The 18,933-nt window shown below is 40.5% G+C and overlaps 1 protein-coding gene across 2 annotated transcripts in view; it reads left to right on the top strand.

Annotated features, from left to right (window-relative positions):
• The window catches only part of CYP39A1 (cytochrome P450 family 39 subfamily A member 1), a 118,901-nt gene that overhangs the window by 13,370 nt on the left and 86,598 nt on the right, over positions 1-18,933 (top strand). For both annotated transcript variants that reach the window (XM_019986223.2, XM_019986222.2), the window contains exons 4-7: positions 2,350-2,499; positions 3,406-3,499; positions 9,805-9,912; positions 17,380-17,470. In XM_019986223.2, coding sequence (XP_019841782.2) covers positions 2,350-2,499; positions 3,406-3,499; positions 9,805-9,912; positions 17,380-17,470 — 443 coding nt within the window. The remainder of the gene's footprint in view (positions 1-2,349; positions 2,500-3,405; positions 3,500-9,804; positions 9,913-17,379; positions 17,471-18,933) is intronic.

The raw sequence follows: 18,933 nt of genomic DNA, 5'->3' as shown, positions 1-18,933 counted from the left end.
GCCAGGTAGCGCTCAGTTATGTTCTGGAGCTTTCTGACAAATGTCAGGGCTGAGCATGGGAGCCATGTGAAAAATCCCCGCCACATGCAGGGAGATTTGGTAAATTGAAGTTACCAGTGAGGCACTTTTCCATCTCAGGGGGATGCCCTGATACTGGAGGCAGGATTCAATTGTTCAGACTCGTAAAGCACAACAACATTTAACATTTTGTTAGAAGTCTAGAAATAGAGACAGAAAAAATAAAAATGAAAACAACCAACCAACCAAACTTTTGACATGCCTAATATATACAACAAAACAAAACAGATTCTTGAATAACTTTGGGACTGTGACAGAAGGAGATCCTGAGAATTTTCTGTAAAGGAGAGATGGCAAGCAAAAATGGAAGAAACAGTACTTAGTGTTACTAATCTAGAACATATTAATAATATTTGATATTCTTTTACATAAATATTCCACAGTAATTTTATTCACTTGAGGGAAAACTTACTGATAACAGATAACGTAGACTTCAGAAATATTCACAACCTAAAAGCTGAGAGTTATGTTTTGTTTGGTGGGAATTTTTAGGATTTCAAGCCCTGAAATTTCAACTTCATCTTGAGTTACCCTTGGAGAACTGCTCTGAAAAGGTGAGACCAGGAGCCAGGTCATATAGAAGTTTTGCAACAAAGGACAGGTAGTCTGAACATCTATCAGAAGATTTTTATTAATCAAAGAAAACCACATATCTCAAGAATTTAGCACTTTTCTATGTTTGGGAATATGCAAGAGCCTGGGCTTACTGAAATCATTCATTTGATAGGCACCTCAGCTCTCTGGGGCTAATATCCCGTGTTTTCACATCTTGAGGCTCCTGGGGCTCCCCGCAGGGAGTGGCTGCAGTCTGAGGGCTGCCAGATGGCAGGTATTCTTTTCCTTCATGAGTTTCCTCAGGGCTCGCCAGCTCACCATCAGTGGTGGCTATAGGTGCTGATGACTATGATATCCTTTGTTTACTGATATGGCAGGAAATATTCCATTTCTCACTACTTCATTTGAATTTTCAGTATGGTTCAAAGTCATAAGATCCTGGGAGATATAGGAATTTGGTGACTAATATTGCCCTTGATTCTTTGTTTGGTTATTTTTTTGCTGCTGTCTAAAGGTAAGAGCAGTATCTTGGTTATTGTTGTTATTTGCTAAAAATAAATGCTTGTTGAAATTGTGTTGAATTTTTCTGTGTATCAGCTTGATGAGGACAGAGTATAGGGACAAAGTAGGTGATTAAATAGTTAATCCCACTAGGGGATTGCAAGTAGAATAAAATGTGGGAGGCCCCTGTAAGTTAATGATTACTCAAGAAAACAGATTTACGTAACCATGAAACCAGGCAGGCTTGCTTAGCAGCAAAACCATGCACAGAAGCACAAGACATGCCCCCAAACAATATAACAATGGTGGCATGAGACCCTCTTCCAGCTCAGTGAGCTCAGTAAGTTAGGACACGCTCTCTGTACACATAAAAAACAATAATTTATGGACGTAGCTTGACCATGTAGGGACAAGAAAACTCCCCTGCCCAACCAGCAGGAGGAACTGATGATGGAAGCATGACATCTGCTCAAGAAAAAGAAGGTCTTCTCAGCTTCCCCACTTTTCCTTTGATTATAAAACTGTAGCCCAGTAAGTTCTTGGGTTGTAGCCTCCTCTGACCCACTACTCGTAAGCCTCACAAGCATCCTATCCTAATAAGTCACTCCTTATCTATCACTCTGCCTCTCGCTGAATTCTTTCTGTGCTGAAATGTAAAGAACTATGGTACCAGAGCTCTTCAGAGCCCCCCTGAAACACCACCTAAGAGTTTTAAGCTCACATTTATCAGGATCGAACAATACTTGCTTAGAAAGCATTTGAAAATCTTTAGATAAATAAGACCCCGATTTTACCAAGTTATCTTGAGCACAGTAACCAAATATTAAAAGCTCTTAAGAGTGACTTCCCCCCACTAAATTTATCACATATGATTGCGTGCATGCATGTGTGCTAAGTCTCTTGAGTTGTATCTGACTCTTTGCTACCCCATGGACTGTAGCGCACCAGGCTTCTCTGTCCATGGAATTCTCCAGGCAAGAATACTGGAGTGGGTTGCCATTTCCTCTTCTAGGGGATCTTCCCAACCCAGGGATCGAATTGACGTCTCTGATGTCTCCTGCATTGGTAGGCAGGTTCTTTACCACTGCAGCCTTGGCAGCCCCACATTTGATTGTCCGCCCCTAGTATACAGCTGCTCAGTAATAGCTCCTTGTATCCCGTGCCTTTCTTCCTTGGTCATTGGCTCTGACATTTTATGTGTTTCTATCTTTGCAGGCACCTGCTTTACCCAGTGACAGTGAACATACTCTTTAAAAAAGGTCTGTTTCCCACAGACGAGAGGAAAATCAGGGAGTTTCATCAGCACTTTCAAGCTTACGATGAAGGTTTCGAATACGGGTCCCAGTTGCCAGAATGCCTCCTCAGGTAGACAGCTGTTTCCTGTACTAATTCCCTTTTCAAGCTCCCCTCAGCCGTTAATATTTGTCACTCCTTTCTTTGTTCTAAGTAGATGTAACAGCAGTTTACATGGAAGAGACAGAAGCTAATTCTTATGACCAGTTAGGTGTGTGTGTGTGAGTTGAGGGAGGAACTAAAGAAAAGTGATGGATTATTTCTTTAGTCTCATTTTGAGGAGCAAAAACAAGAGGGGAAGGGGAGAATACGAGAACGAAATGAAGAGCCTGTTTTGAGACCTGTGTCGTTTCCCTTCTATGCCATTTCCAGCTTACTCTTACCAGTCATTTCTGCATTATCACGTGTGACTTGGGTCAGAATCAGACTTTGTCCATATTCTCCCCTGAGGCAACAGTAGTTGTGGTCAATTGTATTTCTCACGATTGGCTCAGATAAAAGTTTATGAAACACTTTGATTAGAAAGTACTGTGATTTTTTTTTTTTTTTTTAGTTTCTTGGCAGTTGGTCTACACTGATGACTGGTCAGAAAAGATTAAAAATTTTGCTCTTAGTCAGTTTGCTTTACCTCATTTAACCTAATCACAGGTCGCTGTGCTAGTTTTTCATCCTCCTGAGACTGGCAACAGCCAGAGTAAACTTAGGCTGAGCAAGTCGTCGGCCCTGTTTTCTCATTCAGCACCTGTCCCCTAGGAATGCAAGCATTTCTTTGCAAAAGATACTAAAATATGGCTGCCTTGCCCCCTCAGTTTTCCTTAGGTACTGATAAATCTGAAGGAAGACCTCTCATGAAGTTCCCGCTGAAAAAGAAGACGTTTGGAGAATTAAGATTCCATAGATAGTGTCCCTTTTCTGCTGTGATCTATTACTTCTAGAGTGCTTTTCAGTTAATTTATACATGTATTCTTTCTCACCTAGAAACTGGTCAAAATCCAAAAAGTGGCTTCTAGCACTTTTTGAGAAAAACATTCCAGATATAAAAACACACAAATCTGCAAAAGAAAATTACCCGGTAAGTTTTCCTTAGCTTTTTTTGTGGTTGTTGTTGTTGCTAAAAATCATGAAACGCCTTAGATACCATTTTGCCATCCTTGTGTTGGATGTTTACGTACGTTATTTTATTATTACATCTTCACAACAGGGAGGGAGGAATTAGCCCTATTTTCCATAAACGAAAAACTGAGACTACAGATAACAAAATAACGCAATAGTCTGAGTTCCTTTTTAAATTGATTTATGGTGGCACAGTGGTAAAGAACCCACCTGCCAATGAGGGAGATGTAAGAGATGCCAGTTCAGTCTCTGGGTTGGGAAGATCCCCTGTAAGAGAGCATGGCAACCCACTCCAGTATTCTTACCTGGAGAATCCCATGAACAGAGGTGCTTGGCAGGCTACGGTCCATAGGGTCACAAAGAGTTGGACATGATTGAAGTGATTTAGCATACACACATTGATTAGAGAGTTGTTTGTGTCCACAGTCGCAGGTGGGAGTTACAGCCAGTTAGGCAAAGATAATAAAGCTTGACAAAGTTGACTTTTTTCCCTGAGGTCACCACCACTCATTGTTTCTCTTTTCAAATGCAGCCAGGTAGTATGATATACAACTTAAAGAGCAAGGCACCAGGAGTCACTCTTCTAAGTGTCCTGGATCTACTGCTCTCCACGTGTGGTCCCTAGACCAATGGTACCAATATCACCTGGGAACCCCTCAGGCAGAAACCCTGGGAGCCAAGCCATCTGTGGTTTAATGCACCTTCCAGATGGTTCTGATGCTTGCTAATGCATGGTTCTCAGTCCTGACCGCTCATTAGAATCCCTGGAAGCTTTGGAAAACTACCCGATTCTCCAGACTCACCCTCGGAGGCTGGACTTCCTTTTGGCCTGGACTGCCTGGACTCAAATCCAGTCACTGCTCTGTGACCTTGGATGCGGTGCCTAACCTCTTGGTCTCAAGTTTTGTCACCTACTTCATAGAGTGTGGGATCCAGTGAGTTAATATTTGGAAAGCACTTGGAAGAGAGTAAAGACTGTGTAAGAATTTATCATTGTTATCATCATTGAAGAAATCACTTCCTATCTTTTAGCACTTAAAGATGATATCAAATATTTTTGTTCGTTTGCTTTTAGTTAACAACAGCAAGTGTTATTTTAAACAACTCTGCTTAACACTGGAGGGGAAGTTCACTTTAGGAAAAAAAAAAGGGAATGTGTGAATGTTTGGGGATCTCCCTCTTGAATAGAGGGGATAGAAAGTTAGACTGGGTACCAGGACAGCTGGAGAATTAAATTGTTTAATGCAAACAATCTTTGCTGTATATCTTAAGCTGTCATTATATTCTGCAAGGCATTTCTGAAAAGACAGAAAAGGGGGAAAATCACATTGCCTTTTATTTTCTTAAATTAAAAAAATAATAATACAGTAAAGTACAAAAAAAATATAATCACCATATACACATTATTCAGAATTAAACAGTCAACAGTTACCCAAAAGGAAAGGAAGTTAGACTGGGATGCCCTTCACTGACAAACTTTGTCTCAGCTAAGAATTCTGTTTTACAAACAGATCTAGATAAACACATTTTTCTTTGCATTATTTTCCAGGATTTAGAGGCAAAACCATCTGTGTATAAAAGCTGGACCCAAGTAGATCTGTAATCTAGGAGCCTATAAAACAGGGGTTTTAATGCCCCAGTTAAAACTTCCCAGGATTCCCTTGTGGCTCAGCTGCAAGAATCCACCTGCAATGTGGGATACCTGTGTTCTATCCCTGGATTGGGAAGATCCCCTGGAGACAGGAAAGGCTACGCACTCCAGTATTCTGGCCTGGAGAGTTCCGTGGACTGTATAGTCTATGGGGTAGCAAAGAGTCGGACGTGACTGAACGACTTTCACCTCACTTCACTTAAAACTCCCCACTGACAGTAATTCTAGAATAGCATTTATTTTTCTTACTCTGAAGAAATGAGATACTTTAATCATAAGTACTTGAACTCCCTCTTTGAATAAAGACAGATTTTGAACTTTGATGAAGCTTATTCAGTGTTTATGGCTGGGACCGAATTCAGTTTAAACACTCATGAGCTGTGTGACTTCATTTTTTAAAAAAGGCCCTTTCTAAACAAGAGATGCAATCTGCTGGATGACAAAGAGGTTGTGGAGGTGGATCTGGCAACTTTATGGGTCATGGAGGAAACTTTGGAGGTGGTGGAAACTTTGGTGGAAGAGGAGGCTATGGCGATGGAGGTGGTGGCAGCAGAGGGAGTTATGGAGGGGGTGATGGTGGATATAGTGGGTTTGGAGGTGATGGTGGCAGCTATGGCGCTGATCCTGGTTATAGTAGTAGAGGAGGCTATGGTGGTGGTAGACCAGGATATGGAAACCAAGGTGGTGGATATGGTGGTCGTGGTGGAGGATATGATGGTATCGATGAAGGAGGACATTTTGGAGGCAACTATGGTGGTGGTGGAGACTCGAATGATTTTGGAAATTATAATTGACAACAGCAATCAAATTATGGACCCATGAAAGGGGGCAGTTTTGGTAGAAGAAGCTCGGGCAATCCCCATGGTGGCAGTTATGGATCTGGTGGTGGAAGTGGTGGATATGGTAGCAGAAAATTCCAAAAACTCAGAAGAAAAGGACTACAGTTCTTAGCAGGAGAGAGAGCGAGGAGTTGTCAGAAAAGCTGCAGGTTACTTTGAGACAGTTGTCCCAAATGCATTAGAGAAACTGTAAAAATCTGCCACAGAAAGAACGATGATCCATAGTCAGAAAAGTTACTGCAGCTTAAACAGGAAACCCTTCTGTTCAGGACTGTTATATCCACAGTTTGCAAAAAGTGCAGCTATTGATTAATGCGATGTAATGTCAATTACAGAGAAGGCAATGGCACCCCACTCCAGTACTCTTGCTTGGAAAATCCCATGGACGGAAGAGCCTGGTGGGCTGCAGTCCATGGGGTCGCTAAGAGTCGGCCATGACTGAGTGACTTCACTTTCACTTTTCACTTTTCACTTTCATGCATTGGAGAAGGAAATGGCACCCCACTCCAGTACTCTTGCCTGGAAAATCCCATGGATGGAGGAGCCTGGCAGGCTGCAGTCCATGAGGTCACTAAGAGTCGGACACGACTGAGCGACTTTACTTTCACTTTTCACTTTCATGCATTGGAGAAGGAAATGGCAACCCACTCCGGTGTTCTTACCTGGAGAATCCCAGGGATGGTGGAGCCTGATGGGCTGCCGTCTATGGGGTCGCACAGAGTTGGACACAACTGAAGCGACTTAGCAGCAGCAGCAGCAGCAGCAACAGCAGCAATGTCAATTAGATGTTACATTCCTGAGGTCTTTTATCTGTTGTAGCTTTGTCTTTTTCTTTGCATTACATCAGATATATTGCCCTGTAAATTGTGGTAGTGGTACCAGGAATAAAAAATTAGGGAATATTTAACTTTTCAAAAATAAAATTTGTTTCTGTTTTCCTCCAGCAGTGTTCACACAGAGTTTATGTCTTTATACCAACAGTCTTTTAAAAAACATGGGCTAAGAAGAAAATAAAAGATTTTGTTGTCTTTTACTGTATAAGTGGATTTCAGTGACCTAGGGTTTTTTGTTTTTTTTGACTGCACCGAGTCTTAGCGGCAGCATGTGGACTCTAGTTCCCTGACCAGGGATTGAACCCAGGGCCTCTGCATTGGGAGCCCAGAGTCTTAGCCACTGGACCACCGTGGAAGTCCCTCAATGGCCTAGTTAAGCAAAAGACTAGAAGAAGATTTTTTTTTTAATATTATACACACTCTTATCACATCATAATTTTATCATATTTTAACTTGAATGTTGTCTCCCGTGTTATTCTGCTGCTGCTAAGTCGCTTCAGTTGTGTCCGACTCTGTGCGACCCCAGAGACGGCAGCCCAACAGGCTCCCCCGTCCCTGGGATTCTCCAGGCAAGAACACTGGAGTGGGTTGCCATTTCCTTCTCCAATGCAGGAAAATGAAAAGTGAAAAGTGAAGTCGCTCAGTCGTGTCCGACTCTTAGCGACCCCATGGACTGCAGCCTACCAGGCTCCTCCGTCCATGGGTACGGAGGCAGGCAAGAGTACTGGAGTGGGGTGCCATCTCCTTCTCCCATGTTATTCTAGATACATATTAAACTAATGTTTTTATTTTAAAAGACTGTGCTACAGAATAGCCTATCAAGAGAATGAAATATATCTGTAGGATTTTCAATGAAACATTAACTTTGTACCATAACAACTTGCATTGTAAATCTGATAGAAATCAGAAGTAAATGAAATTTATACTTAAACTATTTTCAAACCTGCTAATCCATTGTTACAAAAACAATAAGACATCACTAACATGTGTGGGGTGCTTACTGTGTCCCAGCCATACTATTACACATTTCACAAATTCACTACTCATTTATTTTTCACAACAACTTCAATACCTGGAAAACAAGGGATTGTTAAAACCAGAAAGCCAGGGTTAATCACTTTTGAAACAGAACATTCTTTGTAAGTAACAGGAACAGCCTCTAGTCATGTGTTTACTTTGATAGTGATGTAATTGGTGTTTTCCATATTATAGAATCTGAAGAAAAACCACTGCATTCTAGCGTAGTGCACTTCTCCAAATGCCGAATCCATGAGTTAAGGATTGAGTCTCTAAGGGGCAGCATAGCCCTAGTGGCTAAGATTGTCCCTAAAGGGCTTTCCTGGTGGCTCAGATAGTAAAGAAAAGAATCTGCCTGCAATGCAGGAAACCTGAGTTCGATCCCTGGGTTGGAAAGATCCCCTGGAGAAGGGAATGGCTACACCCACTCCAGTATTCTTGCCTGGAGAATTCCATGGACAGAGGAGTCTGGCAGGCTACAGTCCATGGAGTCTCACAAAGAGTCAGACATGACTAAGCAACTTTCACTTTCAAAGGGTAGATAGTCTAGTAGCTAAGATTGTGGGCACTGGAGCCAGGGGCCAGACTCCCAGGATTCAATCCCAGCTCAACCAGTGACAATCTGTATGTCTCTAGCAAAGCTCCCCAACTTAATTGTGCCTTCATTTCCTCAAATGTAAAACAGTGAAAATAACAGATCTACTCCTTAGAGCTGGGGTGAGCACTGAATGCTTTGATCCCTGTGAAGCCCTTAAAACAGTACTTGCCTTCCAAAGCAGTGACTACTGTTATTTCTATTGCCTATTTAAGATTCACAGTGCACAAGTAAGTTTAATGGAAATGTTACAATGTCTAAGTTTCTTCATGGTGATGGAGATGACCACTGGCAGAGGCAAATCTGGGAAACCTTCCAATGAAGGAAATGCTTTCATGGAATTTGTGTGATGACCCGAGAACAGCCACAGTAGGTGGCCTTGGATGTAGCCCTGATCTGACCTGGCACCGTCCATGTCAAATGTCAGTTCTCTGCATAGTTTTAGAGTATTGTAATATTTATAATATACTGATTTAGACACAACCAACATGCCCTTCAGTATGTAAGTGGGTAAATGGATAAGCTGTGCTACCTACAGAGAACAGAGTATTAGTGCTAAAAAGAAATGAGCTATCAAGCCATGAAAAGACATGGAGGAACCATAAATGCATATTAGTAAGTGAAAGAAGCTAGTATGAGAAGGCTATGTACTGTCTGATTCCAATTATGTGACATTTTGGAAAAGGCAAAACTATGAAGAAAGTAGAAAGATCAGTGGTTGTTAGGGACTGGGCAGAGATGAGTAGACAGAGCCTAGGGGATGTTTTAGGGACATGAAAATACTCTGTGTGATATTGTAATGACAATAGATGTCATTATGCATTTGTCCAAAGCCATAGAGTTTACAACACCAAGAATGAATCCTAAGGTAAGCTATACACTTTAGATGATTATGATATATCCATTTAGTTTCATCCTTGGTAAAAAAAAAAAAAAAGTACAGTTCTGGTAAGTGATGCTGACGACAATGGAGAAGCTACGCAGATGTGGGGGTGAGGGTTATATGAGAAGTTTCTGTACTCTCCTCTCAATTTTATTGTAAACCTATAACTGCTCTAAAAAATAAAGTGTTTAAAAAAATTAAGCCAGGATTTGAACCAATGTGGTAAAAGTATTGAACCTCAGAGTCCCTACTTCCAATTACTATTGTACCAGTAAGTATGTAAATCCCTTCGCATGCCTGAAATCGCAAACCTAAGAAAAGCAAAAATAGTATCTTTCAGATTAAAAAAAAATGTTCTTTTCAGATTAAAGAAAGATGATCTTTATTAATATCAGTCTTGGTCACATAGCTCTGGTTTGACAATATTTCTTTTTTTTTTTAAACAGACAGTAATGCAGGCTGTACTGGACCTCCTAGAGATGGAAGCAAATGAACAGAAGAGTCCTAATTATGGGCTCTTACTACTTTGGGCTTCTCTGTCCAATACTGTCCCTGTAAGTATATTAGTAAAGGAAGGCATGCATTTCTGTCTACTGTACTTTCAGTTTTTCCCTTCCTTTTTCTTCCTTTTTTATAATTTATTTATTTGTTCATTTATTTTTGGCTGTGTCAGGTCTTTGCTGCTGTGTGGACTTTTCTCTAGTTGCAGAGAGCGGGAGCTACTCTCCCGTTGCAGGGCGTGGGCTTCTCATTGCAGTGGCTTCTCTTGCTGCAGAGCACAGGCTCTAGCGTGCAGGCTTCAGCAGCTCCCAGACTCGGGAGCACAAGCTCAGGAGTTGTGGTGCACGGGCTTCATTGCTCCACGGCCCGTGGGATCTTCCTGGACCAGGGATGGTACCTGTGTCTCCCTGCATTGGCAGGTAGATTCTTTACCACTGAGCCACTAGGGAATTTAAAAAAAAAAATTTTTTTTTTCACATGTTATGGGGAAGAAAATGACTGTAATGGATTTGGTTGTGAGATAGGAAAACAAAACTAAGTGCCTAAGGAAATCTGTTAAGATCACAAAGGAGACACAGCAGAGATCTGAAATGCATTCTGTTCTTTGTAAGGCAGCATGTAAGAGGCTAAGGGAACACTTCGCACTTTGGGGGCAGATGTGACAACACCTGTGTATGGAGCACTTTCTGTACTTTCCATGTTGGGCAACGTGCTTAATATCAGTGCTGCAAAGATGAGTAAGTCTTGACCCCTGCCATTTATTGGGGAGAGAGTAGATAAATGGGTAGTTCAGTTAAAATTGAGCTGAATCCAGGTATCCTAGCCACAGCATAGGATCTTATGGAGGTAACAGACTCTGATCCTCCGTTCCCTTATTGGTAAAAAGGGATAGTAAAAGTCCTAGTGTGGTCCTAGGTTTGAGCCTTTTAATAATCCATAACCCTCATTTTCTACAAGATTATTGTGAGGATTCAGTGAGATAAACCAGCTGCTACCCAGGGATCATGAGTTCTTTGTCTTCCCTTGAACCCATTCTCCTTCTGTGTATCCTTCCTGTTGGCATGATGTAGACCTGAAGCCTCCCCATGAGTGAGCTGGTGACATTAGAATCACCATACTTCTAAAGAAAGAGGAGTGTGTGTGTGTGTTGTTTTTTTTTTTCTTTTGCAGTCACAGATAAGATTTGTTATAGCAGAAGGATACAAAGCAAAATCAGCAAAGGAAAAAGGGGAGTGGGGGGGGATGAAGCCCAGAGAGAACCAGGTACAAGCTTCCAAGAGTCTTCTCCCTGCAGGGTCACGCAAGACACACATCATTCCTCCAGCAATTAAGTTGTGACAAACTTTGGGAAGTGTTATGAACCAGGGAAGCTCATTAGAGACTCGGTGTCCCAGATTTTCTTGGGGGGTTGATCACAAAAGCACCCTCTGCCTAGCATCATCAACATTCCAGACTCTCAGAAGGTATTCCTTATAAGCATCATTGTTTGCACAAAAATGTAGATGCACCGAGCTCCTCTTAGCAGTTCGGGTGGTAGAGATGAGAGCAGAGGTTTTTGAACTGTTTCCTTTTAAAACTGTTATGAATTAGAATAAAGCTACAAGACTTGTCTGACACTTCATGATCGATGCACAACCGTTTCCTGTGTCAGGAGGATTCTATGTTAGCTTAAGCTGCACTTATATAATTTGAGAGTTTAAAGGTTAAACTTTTTATGTGTTTGTTTTGTACTAAACAGGAACTTTTAACCCACGTATAATGTTAAATGTATTCTTTTTTCTTCTAACAAATAGAAATAAGGTGTGTTAAGTATTATTTGTTTCTCCTTCCTCTGGTAAAAGTTATGGAAGGCTTTGTAAGTATCAATATTTTGGTTTCCTGTAACCCACTATAAAGAATGTGAAAGTTGCTCAGTCGTGTCCAACTCTTTGCGAGCCCATGGACTATATACTCCATGGAATTCCCTAGGCCAGAATACTGAAGTGGGTAGCTGTTCCCTTCTCCAGGAGATCTTCCCAACCCAGGGATCAAACACAGGTCTCTCACATTGCAGGTGGATTCTTTACCGGCTGAACCGCAAGAAGGGAAGCCCAAGAATACTGGAGTGGGTAGCCTATCCCTTCTCCAGTGGATCTGCCCAACCCAGGAATCAAGCTGGGGTCTCCTGCATTGCAGGTGGATTCTATAAAGAGCAGAAATAGAAATTCTGGCTTCTCTGTTCGAGTGTGTGTCAGTCACTAAAATATATATTTCATCTAGGGTAGGAGAAATTAAAAACAGTTTACCCTTTCCCTTTCTTTATGTACCTCTAATACTATTCTCTGATTTTTCCTTGTGCAATTCTTTTGGAAACTGATTAAGCTAGAGCAAAATTAAAAGGCAGATATCAAAAGCAACTTCCAAAGCAGCAACAAAACAGTCACTCCTGTCACAGGATTAATTTTCAAGATCTCATTAGAAAGGACCCCCTGGAAGAAAGGGACACAAAGCCCCATTGATCTGACCCAGGGGAAGTCAGTTTTTTGGAATCTGTTCCTGGCACTGGTGCGAAAGAATTTAAACCAATAATTTCAGAAAGCAAGTGTCTGATGATCAGTGAAAGTTCCGTCTTACTGGTTCTTGTTGGCACTTCTAAGAGGGAGCTGGCGTGTAGGCAGAGACCCTGAACTGGCTTTCGAGTCAAGTCCAATGCCAAATCACAGCGTCATATGAGAGTGGGCCATTGTTTAACTGCGAGCCGTATGTCCATATCTATAAGATAGGATGAATGTTATCTGCCTCATAGGATATTGTGAGCATTATGTTTTTAAGGAGTGGCAAGTGCCTTATAGTCCCTGGCTCAAAAAGCATTCACTTTCTTTTCTTATAAAAAGCAACACCATGGTTTCAATCAGTCATTCTGTTCAGTGGCCAACTAATAATGAACTGCCTTGGCTTCCAAAACTTGACCTCTCAGATGCCCTAGGGTGAGAGTAGCTACTGCTGTTCCCAGCTTCTGTAATCTCCCACCGTGGCCTGGAGAGCCTCCAAAAGCCCTGCCAGAGGTGTGGATTATGGGGCCTGTGCTTCCCTGGTGCCTGGATCATATTCTGCTCTCTGCTGTGTCTCAAGGGCCATGGAACTCAGAGCTCAGGCGTCGGATGGGCTTGGTACAGGGCACCAGGAGGCTCTGTTATGAGACCAAGGTCTTGGTGAACTTCGGTGGACTGGTCCAAGACATTAACCATGATTTATGAAATTACTTCTACAGGAAACCTATTTCCAAAGTCCAAGAAATTCCTGACTACCAAATAAACTTTTCAGGAACATTGTTCCAAACCAATCACAAAGTTGATGTTTTACCTGTTCAATCTGCTTCTCTGAAGCTCTTTCTAAACACTTTCAGTGGTGACGATCCCCCACCCCTCCCCACCCCACCCTCAGTTCCCACAGCATTTATTGTCTGTACCATCTGCTGCCTGTATATTTAGCTCATTTTTTTCTCTTGTCTCTCTCTCATACTTTCAACAGACGTGAAAGTCCTTTGGGCAGGAAGTATATCTTCTGTAAGTTTTGTGTTTACCATGGTTGGTGGAAGACTCTGTGGCCAGTTATAGAGATTCCGTCAATATTTGTTAAGCGTTTCATTTGTTGGTTGGTTTGTTTTAATTTGGCTGTGCTGGGTCTGAGCTGTGGCACACAGGATCTTTGGTCTTGGTCATGCCATGTGGAATCCTTAGCTGCAGCGTGCGAGCTCTCAGTTGTGGAATGTGAGATCTAGTTCCCTGACCAGGGATCCAACCTGGGCCCGTGGCATCGGGAGCTCAGAGTCTTAGCCACTGGATAAGCGGGGACGCCCCCTAGTAAATCTAGTTCTGAACGGAAGAACAAATGAGGCTGAAAAACACGCTCAGTTCATCTTGTCCCTGACTCAACGGGCAGAGCTTTCCTCCCCATCTCTTCTTTCCTATGTTCTTACCTTTTCAAGATGATGGAGAGGCATTTTGGTGGCTGCTTCTGAAGCTCAGTGAGTCCAGTGGTCCTTCTTCTTTTTCCCTAGCCCTCACCATGGATATGACCCCTCTGACAAAACATGAACTGGTATTTTTGGGAGAAGTTTTGAACTCTTTTGCCAAATGTGGTGCACAACAATCCCAAGGTCACGTATTCTTATTTGTTGATTCAGTCATGTGTATAAACTTCTTATGCATCATTGCTCTTCTCTGTCCCTTTCTGTTTAAAAGAGTGATTTTTTTAATTTAAAAGATTTTATGTAGAATATAATATAGATTTTTAGAAGAAAATCTGTTAAGAAAAGAGGCATCAAACACAGTAACTAACACCACTGTACAACCATTTATAGTTTAACTGAATTCCTTGAGTTTGCTTTAAAAATAAGGAATAGCCAATTTTAGTCAATCTCTAAAACTGTAATTAACCACATAAAACTTTAAACCCCTCTTTTGTATATCTGAAAATCTATGCAGTATCACTAAGATATATTTTTCCTGCACTTGAACTCTGAGTCTTTAATTAACAAGTCCTACTGTATAGCATAGGGAACTATATTCAATATTCTGTATAAACCTTAATGGAAGAAATATGAAAATATATGTAATATTGTATTAATTTCTGCTGTATGGCAAAGTGATTTAGTTGTATATACATGTATACATGCTTCCCAGGTTGATCAGTGTTAAAGAATCCACCTGCCAAGCAGGAGACACAAGAGACACAGGTTCAATCCCTGGGTTGGGAAGATCCCCTGGAGGAGGAAATGGCAACCCACTCCAGTATTCTTGCCTGGGAGAATCCCGTGAACAGAGGAGCCTGGTGGGCTACAGTCCATGAAGTCACAACTGCAGCAGCTGAGCATGCTCACACCCACGTGTATACATATATGTACAAATATATACAACTAAAATACTTTGCTATACAGCAGAAATTAATTCAACATTATAAATCAATTTTACTTCAATACAATAAATTAAAAAAAAAAACGGATTGAGTATGGAGTGGCTATTAAGTCAGTCCAGTAATTCCAGTAATTCAGCACTTCCCCTATAGATAATGTAGAAAGGGCCCATGTCGGGAGAAGGTGATTAGAGCTCACTGAGCATGTTTCCTCTAAAAATGAACTAGTTGATATCTTGGGTAAGTGTGTCCTAATCCGAATGCACCACACAGAGTGAGTGGGTCTTGGGCTTGTAGAGGCCTCAGTTCTCCGTTCACTTGCATATGTAAACAGCACTGTATTTATCCCCACGGTATCAGTCTACTGTCACAAAGGGGACAGCAATGAGTAGGATGGAATTTGGTTTTGTCCAGGCACTTCCCTGGTGGCTCATTCAGTAAAGAATCTGCCTGCAATGCAGGAGACCTGAGTTTGATCCCTGGGTTGGGAAGATCCTCTGGAGGAGGGCATGGCAACCCACTCCAGTATTCTTGCTTGGAGAATCCCCATGGACAGAGGAGCCTGGCAGGCTGCAGACCAGGGGCTTGCAAAGAATTGGATGCTACTGAGCAATTGAACACAAGCACTTCCTTTCAGTTGCTTGCTCTTCCTCTTCTGACCACAGAGGGGAGCATTGGGATCATTTAAAGACGCTTAGCATTCTCTCAGGACGGACAAAAAGGCTTGAATGACACAAAGTGTTAGACATCTGAGTCTTTTCAGGATTGGTTTTCCTAGATGAATTCTTTCACAATATGTGTTTACAAAAAAAAAAAAAAGGATGAGAGGGAAACCAAAGCTTCTTTTAATGGTTTGGTATGTTTTCTTTAATGTGTAATCTAAAATAGAAGCAAAAACATCTACCTGAACTAAGGGGAAAAAAAATTTTTTTTTCAATTAGATTGTAGTTTATTTGGGGCTTCCCAGGTCGCTCAGTGGATGAAAATCTGCCTGCAGTGCAGGAGACGCCGGAGATGTGGGTTCAATCTCTGGTAGGGAAGATCCCCTGGAGGAGGTCTTGGCAACCCACTCCAGTAGTTTATTTACCATACTGTGTATAGTTTTAGGTGTACAGCATAGTGATTCAGTCTTTTTTCAGCTATGCTTCATGATATGTTATTGCAAGGTAATGGGTATAATTTCCTGCGCTGTCCAGGGCATCCTGTTTCTTATCTATCTTAGTAATTTTTATCTCTTAATTCCATACCCCTAATTTGTCCTTCTGCCTTCTCTCTCCCTTTGTTAGCCACAACTTTGTTTCCTATGTCTATGAATATGTTTCTGTTTTTCCTGTACATTTATTTGTATTTTTTTTTTTTTAGATTCTACATATAGGTGATATCATACAGTATTTGCCTTTCTCTGTCTGACTTATTTCATAAGCACACTATTCTCTAGGCCCATCCATGTTGCTGCAAATGGCAGTGTTTCATTCTTTTTATGGCTGAGTAATATTCTATTGTGTATATATACTACATCTTCTTAATCCAATCATCTGTTAATGGGTGATTGGGTTGCTTCTATGTCTTGGCTATAGTAAATGATGCTGCTATCAACACTGGGGTACATGTACTTTTTTGAATTAGTGTTTTCATATTTTCTGGATGTATACCCAGGAATGAAATTTTTGGCTCACATGGTAGTTCTAGTTTTAGTTTTGTAAGCAACCTCCATACTGTTTTCCATAGTGGCCGCGCCAGTTTACATTCCCAGCAGCAGTGTACAAGGGTTTCATTTCCTCCACATCCTCTCCAGCATTTGTTATTTGTAGGCTTTTTGATGACAGTCATTCTGACCAGTGTGAGGGGATGTGTCATTGTGGTTTTGATGTACATTTCTCTAGTAATTAGTAATGTTGAGCATCTTGTTCATGCACTTGTTAGCCATCTGTATGTCTTTGATGTTTAGCAGTATAATTTTATTGGTTGGTGGTATTTTCTTGGTTGTGCTATTTTCTAATACCACAATGAGGAAAGATGTGAAATAATTTTGTTTGGCCTAGAGCGAGAACTTGCAAACATACTGTATTCAGTAATACTCTATAAACTTGCAAGCATCCTTGCTCAGTAGGGTGTGAAAGAACCCTATTTTTGGTATTGAGTTTATGAGATTTTAGATATAGTTTCTGAGGCTTATTTAAAATTACCATGTTTCATTTGCAGAGTATATGATTTGCTAATTTATTTGTATTTCAAAGAGACTGAATCTTTAAAAATGTCTTTGTTTTGGACTAACTTGCTTAAGTGTCATAACTTGTTTCTGAAATTCTAATATGTGCTGGTATAATATTTTATATTGTATATTAGTAAAATAAAAATCCTGATTTTCCCTTTTTTTTTTGTAGTGAAGATAGTTTACTCTGTATAAACAATATAGTAAAACTGTAGTGGCAGAATAAAATTGTAAAGTTAACCCCTCAGAGATATATAACATCTCTTTGTTCGTAACATCTAGTTGTTTTCAAAGATACTCTTTACTAACGTATTTAAGTTTAACTTCAATATTTTAACTGTTTGTGGCTAATCCTATGTATTCTTTTGTTCACCTTCAAAGGTTATATTTTTTGACACATGTTTTTCTTTTTAAGGTTGCATTTTGGACATTTGCATTTGTCCTCTCTCATCCCAATATCCACAGGACCATTATGGAAGGCATATCATCTGTGTTTGGCACAGCAGGTACTAACACTGAATTAAATTGCATAATTGCAGTTACATCTAATAATGTGTGCTTGTCACACATTCTGGGCAAAGTTAAATGCCCATAATTTAATAGAATTTCAAAATAATCCAAATTGAACATAATTTATATGTTTCAAAATATAAATTGATCAGGTAGAATCTTAGAATTTAATTACTGTCAAGGATTTTAGAATTCATCTGGACCAACTCCCTTGTTTCCAAATAATGAAACAGAGAGATTATACTTTGCCCAACTTTCCTGATTAAACAAAGTGTAATACACAGGGCTTTTCTTCTAATCTCCTGGCCCATTGGCTCAACTGAACTCCAAGTCCATAGTTTTGGAATTCAGGATTTTCCAGATTTTATAAAAGTAATATGGTGCATATTCTTTATGCTACTTAACAGTACTAATGGGATATGGATGATAGTTCCAAAGGAACTTTTAAAATGTTATAATTTTTAAAGGTTTTGTGGCTTTGAACTGCAGGTAGAGATTTCTACTTTGCCATTTTAGTTCAGATTTGAGCTCATCAGTTGTCATCTGTTTTAAAAAAAAAACAGAAGCTTGAATGGAGAAAATTCCAGTCCTTGTTTATTCAGCGTTATTTTACCGGTTTGAGAGTGGATTTACCAAAAAAAAAACCCAAAAAACTTTAATATGTCAAATTATGTATTCTGATGTGAAAAAAAAACAAAAAATGACATGGTCTCTTAGAAGAACACAAAATAATAGGGCAAAGTGGTGTGATGACAATTAAGTTATTCCCTTCTCCCCTTCGTGATTGCTGAAAATATTTTATTTGGATTTTTAAACTTATTTTGACTACTTCCTTTCAAGTTAAGCCAAAAATCAAATTGGCTTGGCCAACATGGATATGGAAGCCGTATTGCCTCTGAGATTTGAGTGTGAATCGGCCACTGCTAGGTCATATTTCATGGAAGTGATGAGCATTAGAATCATTGAGTCCTGACAATGCTAACAGTTAGATTCTGGAATTATTACAGTGGTGGATGTAAGACAAGATGACTTGCGTTTATGGAGCTTATATCTGCAAAGCTAAGGGAAATGTGCGTGCCTGCGTGTCTATAGATGACAAAGGAAATGCATCCTTGGTCATCACATACTCTCCTTTATCTTACCAGAGTCTTTTCCTGACGCAGTGTTCTCCAAAATCCTGGTCTTTCAGAAATAGAAAGGTAGTATGAGTAGTGGTTGGAATAATGTAAGAAGTCTACCTGACCCAAGGCCACAGTAGAAGCATAATGTTTATCAAAATTTTTACTGCGTTTGAATCTTGAACTCTAAAACGCAGTTCTAAAGGAGAAAGACAAAAATCTTTTGTCTTTTTCTATATTCCTGTTTTAGAACCTGTGCTTCCCTGGTGGCTTAGAGGTTAAAGCATCTGACCAAAATGTGGGAGACCTGGGTTCGATCCCTGGGTCGGGAAGATCCCCTG

This window comes from Bos indicus, chromosome 23, assembly GCF_029378745.1.
Source record: "Bos indicus isolate NIAB-ARS_2022 breed Sahiwal x Tharparkar chromosome 23, NIAB-ARS_B.indTharparkar_mat_pri_1.0, whole genome shotgun sequence".
In the NCBI taxonomy this organism is placed as follows: domain Eukaryota; kingdom Metazoa; phylum Chordata; class Mammalia; order Artiodactyla; family Bovidae; genus Bos; species Bos indicus.
The sequence above is the reverse complement of the archived record's forward strand: the minus strand, read 5'-3'. Positions and strand labels throughout refer to the sequence as shown.